This window comes from Etheostoma cragini, chromosome 4 (genome assembly GCF_013103735.1).
Source record: "Etheostoma cragini isolate CJK2018 chromosome 4, CSU_Ecrag_1.0, whole genome shotgun sequence".
Taxonomy (NCBI): domain Eukaryota; kingdom Metazoa; phylum Chordata; class Actinopteri; order Perciformes; family Percidae; genus Etheostoma; species Etheostoma cragini.
This window is the reverse complement of record NC_048410.1, coordinates 14,012,337-14,021,811: the sequence shown is the minus strand read 5'-3', so window position 1 is coordinate 14,021,811 and position 9,475 is coordinate 14,012,337. Positions and strand designations below refer to the sequence as shown.

Below are 9,475 nucleotides of genomic sequence, written 5' to 3'. Positions count from 1 at the left end.
ACATCAGTGCGATGTAAATGTAAAAGAAAACCTTGAAACTCCCAAATCTACAATTGACTACAAGCCAGTCTATGGTATAAGCTATAATTGGTTGCAAAACATGGCAATAAGTAGGGTTTTTGGCTTCTTTCTTTATATTGAGGCTTTATTGCTGGCTGTAGAAATGATTGCTACAAATTCAAAATAGCCCATCAATGTATAGGAGATCACCATTATATATTATTTTCTCATTTTCTTTATAAGTAATAAACACAAAATTAAATCTAATAGGCTGTGTGTAGCACAAAAACTATATATATTTCAGCTGTAAAATTTTAGTAGTTTATTATTTTATTATATTATTATTATGTAATACACCCTGTGTGTGTGTGTGTGTGTGTGTGTGTGTCCCGTGTGTAGAGGAAACTACCATACAGGCAGTTTTGATCACATTGCCAGGTGTTATCATATGTCTTACTGTCTCCAGCCAGATGTTGTCACCACAACAGAGTCGCAACCGGGCAAGCTGCTGTCACAAAACTTTACAGGTGTGTAGTTGACACAATAAAAGCCGAGTTCAAAAATGAATGCAGTTGATTTGGCGTTTGGCCCAATGTGATCACATCGCAAGATGGTTTTTAGTTGACAATAAATTCAATTTATGTGGTCAAATATGTGGAAAGTAAATGTGTATTGATCATTCAGGAACAGTCAATAATTCAAGCAATGTTCAAACGTTTCATGAGCATCGACACTGCTGTAGCTCTCCAAGTTTTTAATTTTTAATTTTTACTTGTACTCTTTTTTTTAAAAGGCTGAAAGACCAGATAAACCTTGAAAGGTTTTGGCATACACATGCAGTTAAATCACTGAGCCTAGATTCCCACCTGATGGGCATTTAAAACACCTAAAATCTGCTAATGCTTTATATTATTTTCTGCCCTGTCACGGACCTTTTGCCGCACTTGCGACACTTGAATGAACTCTTTTAACTTTTTGTTTGGTTCAACACAATATTGATTGGTGTTACATTCATAACAGAATTGTAAAACATATGTACCAGGGTTTAGATTCCAGTCAGCCACACTAAGACCTAATTACAATTTACCACTGACATAGTATATTGTATGTTTGACACTTTACACCTAATACAAGAAGGTAAAAGTACTCATATCACGGGTTACTAATTGCTTTCAATCGTTTCATTACATAATATCTCTAGTATTTATGTTCCCCTGTGAATTCTCCTTTATATTTGGACATGCTATGCCTTTGAGAGCAAAGGAATAACTGACGCCTGTGGTGGCTGGGATGAGAGGACATGTTTGGATTACAACACACAGTGCTTCCAGCCACAATGTTTGGTCGCAAGCTAAAGACCTCCAGGGTAGGAAGGGGACCCTGAAGTGAAGGAAAGACCCGTGTAGGTGTCCTGTGTTGGGGTTTAAAAGCTGTCTGGGAAAGGAAGGATCTAGAGACATGTGATACATGCCCTGGGTGTGCCTGAGATGTGCAATCTGACATGCTACGAGGGGGGCTGAGGGAAAAGGCAAGGCTCCGTGGGACCAGAGTGGCACCTAGACTCAAACCCATACGAGGCGCTTTCTTCTGAGGTTCAGTGTGTACCACCAGACGCTTTTCCCATGCCAGATTACGACAGAACCTGCGAACACAGGAGGTATTCTGAATTTCTGTTCTCCCATGACATTCCCTCTTAGGAGATGTTGATGTCAGCTGCCTCTTTTTCTCTCCAACAGCTCGGTTTTCCTTGCCTGAGCGGCAAAAAGCAGAGACTGCACAGGATTTCTGACCTGATGGTTTATGCGTCATTTCAACCTCTTCTGACGACAACTGGTCTGAAGGGAACTGGATGGTGAGAGGTGGGTTAGAAATAACTGTTTGTCTATGAAGTGGATGTCTGGATCGCTTTATGTTGGCTCCTTCCACCAGCAGGTTTACTCCCACATACTGAGGAACTTCAACTGCAGCCTAGGAGGGTGATAAAAATAATATGACAAGTAAATGCATTTGGTGTAGCATAATCCACCTGGAAACAAACACATATTGCCTCTAGCAGGAAGTTTAACGATATTCTAACCTGTTTAAAGATCAGCTGGAACCCTCCTGTGTAAGCACTAGGATCAGTCCGTCGGTCGAGGACGACCCTCAGTGTGTCCAGCTGCACAGCCGGGCAGAGGCGAGCAGTCACAGCGGTGGAGCAGGCCATAGTCGGACTGGCATTGATCTCCAGAAGCCAAGGCCTCAGATCTCTGCCCAACAGAAAGTCGGCTCCGTAGAGCTCAAAGCTTGCCTTGCGGGGCTCGACCAGATCCTGGGCTGTCTGTAGGGCGCAAACCACAGCTTGCTGCATGCCCGGAATCACCACTGACTCCCACTCTGCCCCATGGCCCTGCCGCTGCAGAAAAGCCCTAAACTGAGAGCAGGACCACATATTGTCGTCAGGCACTCCTGGATGACGCTCACAGGATGGCTGAAAGTGCTTTTGGATGGAGTTGTTGCAGAGGTGGACTGAGCTAAGGAAAATAACCAAGTTGGTTAGGCCAGGAAGGTTTGCGTAAGTAAAATGTGATTTGAATGAAATCTGGTTCTACTTGCATTGTTAAATTACACTTTTTCTCCATTGGTTTGTCTCAGAAGAAAAAAGAAAAAAAAACTTCTCAATGAACAAATAGAATAAGAGATCTGTAACATGGTGATTGAAAATAATGCCATCCCATTGAGACGGATCCGTGCTGCAATTCTACAAGACAATGCCATTTTTCCCCCTCCACTTTCTGTCAAATACCTCCTGTTGTACCTCTGCATAGGGGTATATGTACCCCAGGTTTGGAGTAGCGGCCAGTAGTATATTTAACTTGTGGAGAACATAGAACATTCCTATGTAATTGTTTGTAACTGTAGTGTGTGACTCTTCTGTATGACTAATTTGAGTTTTTTTTTTTTTTACTCTATTGTAGAGAATAATGGCAATGGAAGGAAACGAGACCCCTCACATCCTCGTGTTTGTGGATGAGTTTCATTTGCTGGCTTCAACTTGGCCAAGGGCCGAAGACGTGGCTGTAATATTATTAGCCACCGGACCACGGTGGATGTCCCAGGCCAGAAAGGGAGCAAATTAACAGTATGTGCTGCTGTTTCTGAGAATGGTGGTGCCACTTACATCCCCATTGTTGGCCTATATAACGCACAGAAGCTCCTCATCGTCTTGGACCGCCTTCATTTTGATTTTATCCCTGAAAAAGAGAGCGGTCTTGTAGTGCCCTGCCTACCACAATATGTCATTGAATGGGACAATGTAAATTTCCATTATGGCCCGCTCATCAGGGCCTGGTTCAACACTCATCCAAGGATGGTTATTGTGTTCCTACCACCTTACTCTCCTTTCCTCAATCCTATTGAGGAGTATTTCTCCGCTTCGAGGTGGAATGTGTTTGAGCATTGGGCTCAAGATCAGAGGTCCCTGCTGCATGTGAGGATGTTACAGGAGATCAGTGTAGGGGATGGTTGCGACATGCAGGCCGTTTCTTCCCTCCTTGCATCGCAAGGGAGAACATACGCTGTGATGTGGACAAGAATCTTTGGCAGACAGACAGCAGTGTGTGGATGGCCAGGAAGGTGAGAACGGTGGCCAGGAGAGGGTGGGTGAGGACAGTGACCGGTGAAGAACTGTTAATTGTGAAACTCCAGCTTTATTTACAGCACTGTAGGCTACAGATAATTTTCCTTGTTTTTTGTTTGTGTGTTTATATTACAGTATATTATGCTGTGTATATTTTCTATTTACTCTGATGTATGGAAGTTATTTAATGTGTGATTAAAAATGGTACAATTTCTTTGGCAGTGGACATAAGGGATATTTCAATGGTCCTCTGCCATAGTGACAAAACATCTAACATTTTGACTCGCAGTACTTACACAATGCCAAAGGAACAAAGCATTTTAGTGGCACTGACTATTTAAATGAGAAAGAAATTTAGTTTAGACACATGAGTGAACTGTTTTGGAGAGGTATGAGCTTTTGCAGGTGAACCATGGTGTTGTGCTGAACCATCCAGGTTGTTTTGGCAAAAGCACCAAGAGTGCTGAGAATATCCGGTCTGTTTCAAGAAATGAGCCAAAGCGATTGAAAAGGATCTTTGCCATTTCCGTGGCACTGACTCTTTATATGGGAATGAAATTTAGTATTGAAGCATGAGTGAACAGTTTTGGGAGAGATATGAGCTTTTGCAAGTGAGTTATAGTTTTGTGCTGAACTGTAAGACTGTTTTGCCAATGGTCTTAGAGTTTTGGGAATGTAATTTCTGTTTTAAGAAATGAGCCAAACCAATGGAGAAAAACTGTAATACCTCCACAAAGCACTCTAGATGCAAAATACAGTAGGTCAAGTACAAATCTTATAGTTAATACATTAAATTTGTATCTTTCACTTGTCTGACCTGTCAAGAGTTTTTGTCGAGTAGGGCTTAGTAGAGAACCGCAGGTAGCACTCTCTGTAGAACCAGACAGTCAGAGGGTTCCAGTCGGTGACGAGGAACCACTGGCGGATGTCAAACTTGGTGCCATGGACCAACAGAGGACGTTCCAGGTATTTCTGAACCACCCACTTACTCTCCTTAGGCAGGGCTCTGTCATTATCCACAAGTGCCAAAATCTCATCCAGGCGATTCCTACAAATAATACCTGAATGTTTGAAGAGACATGGAAAAGAAAAAGAGAATCAGAATGGACTTAAACAAATCAAAACTGTACTAAACTATGAGGGCATAGTGTTTCTGACGACCTTCTGAAAAAATACTGGCTAACATTTCTTTATCATACTGAAGGGGAGGGGAATTGTGGGCATTATCATTTTATTTGTTCTATTTATAAACATAGTAAAAGGAAGCAATAGCAACATTTGCATGTCCCGGTTCTTGTTGCAGTCATTATATTCACAAGATAAATCAACACAGTATGGTTTATTTCAGTATTGAGTATAGGGGAAGTCAAAGATTAATATACAAGATCACCATGTAACTATTTTTGTTGTCATTTATTTTTAAACTTACCTCGTCCTCTTGACTTAGCACCTGGTTTGATGATCCAGATGTTATTTACTCCATCTGTATCCAGCTGAGGGCAAACCTCCTGCAGTCTGATTAACATGGCCTGGCAGCGCTCCACAAACACACTGCTGCCCCTGATCAATGCACCTTCACTACACACAAACATGAGACTCACAGGTTGAGTTTATTAATGTGCAGATTTACTAAATATTACTGTTATGCTGTACTTCATGTACTTGCATACTGTACAGTGATTTTGTAAGTAGGCCTGCTGTATATGTATAGCAGAAAGCCTGACCAATAACAATACCAATGCATATTAAAACCCTTCATTTTTTTGTGTTGTGTTAATGGACGTTATTGTCCATTGCACACACAAGGGAATTGGAGGAGCTACTTGCAGATTTTTTAGATTTTGAATAGACAGTAGTGTTCTGAGGGTGTAGCTCAATGTCTTTATACAGCAGGTCTGCATCAATTTTCTTTATAACAACTGCCCAAATAGTGCGCTATAAATAGTAGCATGCAGTTTGTTTTATGTTTGTATACACGGTGACACAGTGCTGTCAATTTTAATGCAAACCCTAAACGTGACAGCCATGCACACATGTACTGTATGTTCTGAACCTCATCAAAAAATAACAAAGTTTGTATATATTTTTAGGATGATTTTTACATTTTTTAATGACCCATTTATAATTTGATAAACTAACTTGAGCTGTCAGTTCTGCATGATACATTTTGTGTGACCTAAGAAAGAATCATGCTAGCAAACCCAAGAAGCTCCCAGAAAACATACTCACTGCACAACCATGTAGTAGTCTTGCAAAAACTCTGCCCACCGCTGTTCCTCCTCCGAGGACGGTGTTTCTGCAGTCACATCAATGTCACCGTGCTCTAAAATACTGAGAAACTCTTGACACACGTGCAAAGCCATGTCGATCATTCCTGGACCAACAAATTGATGCTCCACGTTATTCAACTCTGTACAGACAAAAAAGATTGACATCATATACTCATGGCCATCAATTACCATCAGAGACACTGTTTTTGACTTTTTGTTTCCCACCCTCTGCTCCGTCTCTCCTCTTGCTTGTCTCAACCACATGCAGTAGCAGGCCTCTGCATGCTGTCCTCTTGAAATCCTCTTTATTGTGATTAGAAAAGAGAGAGAAAAGAAGATAAGAACACAAGATAGAGAGAAAGGGCATGCTGTTTGGTTAAAGTAGATACTGTAGAACTAATAAAACTTAGACTGCTGGTGTGATTAGTCCACTTGTAACTTTGTGCATTTATTTTCCCATGTTCCATTAACACCTGGACAAATCTTTGCATCTTTGATAGAGCAACAATTTTGAATATGTGTTAATAGGGCCATACAGCAGACAGACCTATGAATGCATGCTTTTCATCCTCTGCTCCAAGTATGTAGCATCTTGGGAAGAAGGTGTCAGGATTTCCTGTATCAAACCACTGAAGGTTACGCAGGTTCACACAGAGCCCAACCTGAAAGAAACACACATATATACATACAAAAGAGATATAGTACTAGTTGACTTTTGACCAAAGTTAAAACTTGTATTTTGATTTTTTTTATATAAGAGACAAGACCTTGGTAGTAAACGACCCAGAATTTGCATAGTGATTGGTAATTTGGTCATTCTGTAAGAAGCGACAGTCTATGTAATCCCGACGTGTTGTCCAATGGAAATATGTTGTTTCATTTCGAACCAGGCGAGACTAGAAGGATTCGAAAAAATTAAGTTAGTGAGCTGACTGATCAAGAATGCACAGCATGGGGCAAAAAGTAATAAAGTAAGGCAAGAACAACAATAATAGCACATCCAATTGCTTTTGGACTGTGCAACATGCAAATATCAAGTTGGTTCACTTTTATGTTATCTTACCATAAGGTCATACATGTCATCATAGTTCTTCTCTTTCTCACTTTCATCCACTCTATCTGTAAAAAGATAAGTGATGACTGAGTGGGTAGGGGTCTTTGTTATAGGTTGGTGTCTGTAATGTAGTGCACAATGTATCATTTGCCATGTGTAGGGGTATCCATGTATCCATGTAAACTAGTGCTCCAATTACAAATACGCTAACCCCTCCTGCACTTTCAGCTTTGAAAGTTAAGAGAGAACATTATTGATCTCTCTTTTAGACCAAACTAAACTGATAGACAAAAAAGACTGATTGATAATACTGTATGTGTATAACTGTGTGCAGGGTCTTATAATACACATCCAATCTATTCTCAGTATCTCAAATTGCTTAAATACAGGGGAGACCAATGAGATTTAAGTGTGTTAATGGCATGAACACTGCATCTTGTTTCTAATAATAAATGTCTAATTTGGTAGGTCTTAGGACTTTGTCCTCCATAGCCTTACCAGTAGCATCAGCACCAACATCACCATCCTCCTCATTACCATGGCAATGAGGAGCTCTCTGGACAGGATGGGGTAAACGACGTTCCACCCACCCTCTGGCCCATAAGGCAGAACGAATCACAGGGTAGGGTCCCTGCACTGAAAACACTTTCCTCAGCTGACATTGAGTGAAAGAGATATAGAATATGAGGAATAGATAGGACACATAGCACATAAGAGGAAAATGGGTTAAAATGCAAGGTGTTTCAGTGACATCTGGCTTGGACATATAATCACCTTCACTGCTTTCTCCACCAGCGTTTTAGCTGTTTTTAGCCTGTCTGGCTTGATTGCTGGCAGGCTTGGCACACTGCAACGTAACCTCCCCTCCACTGGAGCTACTGTGGATTGTAACACTGAGACAAACTGCTTGGTCAAATTTCAGTAGAAAGTAGCTGTGAACATATATGCATGCGCCGATTTCTATTCAGTTACCTGGTAGTTGTTGCATGTTAAATTTTAAAGTTCTCTCTTTAGTTGATCAACGTACAGTGCTCAGTTCTGTGGGTGCACAAAAATGTTCAAAAACATTATTTCAACATCATATTGCTTGCTTATAACTCCTTGTGTGATCAATCCATTGAAACGGCTGTGGGAAACAATAGTAGCCTAGTCTAAGTATCAGAATTCCCAGATGTGTAGATCTTGGATGAAGCTGGGATAAATTCTGATCCACTGTGTCTCTAACAGCTATTTACACCCGGCCCCTACCCCCTGGTTATTTGTAGAGAATCAGGTGGCTCATTGTGGTGGATGAATGGATCAAACACAGGACATTCACTCAGGAGACTGGGGTTTGTAACCCATGAGAAACCTGCTTTCAAATTAAGCTGACTTGTTATTTTCGGAATTTGAGACTTCTTTTATGTCATTGGCCATTGGTGTGCCACCTTGTTGTAACAACTACAAGTTAACGTTAAAAGTGGTTACCGTTGTGAATCCAAGCAAAAATACTTGGTTAGCTTTAGGAAAAGATTATGTTCTTGGTTAAAATAAGTACGTTTGTTATGTAAGTTAAGTAACCAATGAATAAATCATTCGGTCAATAAACTGACCTATGGTTTCAGATCTGGCTTGAACTCTGGCATTCTGAGTGAAAGTCCTGTGATTACACACCTCACCATTCAGTAGTAACATTTTAAAATGCCGTTTTTGCTGATATTTTCCTTCAACTAACACAAAAAAAATCTTTCAGTGTTCTTCACTATATGTCGCAGCCTTTCGCAATAGGATGTATTGTGCAGCCCTAGAATAAACAGATAAAACATTCTATGAACTGCATGGTACCTACCTTGACTTACTGAAGGATGTAAATTGGGTCAAGCATGCTTCTAAATCTGGACAGAGCTGACTGGCTGTCACATCTTCTCGCTGACATACCCATACGCAAGAAGGCGCGCGCGCACGCACACACACACACACACACACACACACACACACACACACACACACACACACACACACACACACACACACACACACACACATAGTTATAGTTATATAGGCATGCACAAAAATAAAAGCAAATAGGAAACACGTTTACAATAAATTATATATCAACGATGAACGACCGTGGATTAACGAAGCTCTGTAGCGAGACATAACCAACTTTTTCTAAAATACTCCTCAAACAAAAAGAGGACACATTTTACTTTGAACATTAATATACGAACGTAATGTTGTCACCTCCTGAGACTCGCTCCGTCCTGCTTCCTTCATGCTCCCACAGACCGTTCCCATAACAACCGTGCATGCTCCCACATAATGTTTACAGTTGCCACAACAACCGCACCAAGGACAGTAGAAATCTACCACCTCTAGCCATGCGTTGAAAATAATGGATCACTGTGTCTGACGCTATCAGTTTAACAGTGTAGCTCACACGTGTAGGCGACACGCCCCAGATCAGACCAGACCAGACGGGATCCACATTTGTGTGGACATGTTGCAATCGGAACTCAGAGCTCAAAGCCATAGGGGCTAAGGACCATTGTT

At 41.1% G+C, this 9,475-nt stretch overlaps 1 protein-coding gene across 3 annotated transcripts; it reads right to left on the bottom strand.

Moving 5' to 3' along the window:
• Nucleotides 1-817: 817 nt before the first annotated feature.
• ttll3 (tubulin tyrosine ligase-like family, member 3) lies at nucleotides 818-9,375 on the bottom strand. 3 transcript variants are annotated; one of them, XM_034869559.1, is made up of 14 exons: nucleotides 9,154-9,375; nucleotides 7,916-7,981; nucleotides 7,718-7,836; nucleotides 7,442-7,598; nucleotides 6,953-7,008; nucleotides 6,657-6,785; nucleotides 6,437-6,551; nucleotides 6,115-6,192; nucleotides 5,849-6,029; nucleotides 5,049-5,197; nucleotides 4,437-4,680; nucleotides 2,078-2,513; nucleotides 1,791-1,968; nucleotides 1,335-1,642 (listed from the first exon to the last, which is right to left on the bottom strand). In XM_034869559.1, exons 2-14 carry the CDS (start codon nucleotides 7,929-7,931, stop codon nucleotides 1,563-1,565), a joined length of 1,938 nt encoding a protein of 645 aa, XP_034725450.1. In that variant the 5' UTR covers nucleotides 7,932-7,981; nucleotides 9,154-9,375; the 3' UTR covers nucleotides 1,335-1,562. The 3 variants fall into 3 exon arrangements, with proteins under 3 accessions (XP_034725448.1, XP_034725449.1, XP_034725450.1); XM_034869557.1 differs by having other exon boundaries at nucleotides 818-1,968; nucleotides 9,154-9,373; XM_034869558.1 differs by lacking the exon at nucleotides 9,154-9,375 and adding an exon at nucleotides 8,772-8,849 and having other exon boundaries at nucleotides 1,198-1,968.
• Between the last annotated feature and the right edge of the window lie 100 nt (nucleotides 9,376-9,475).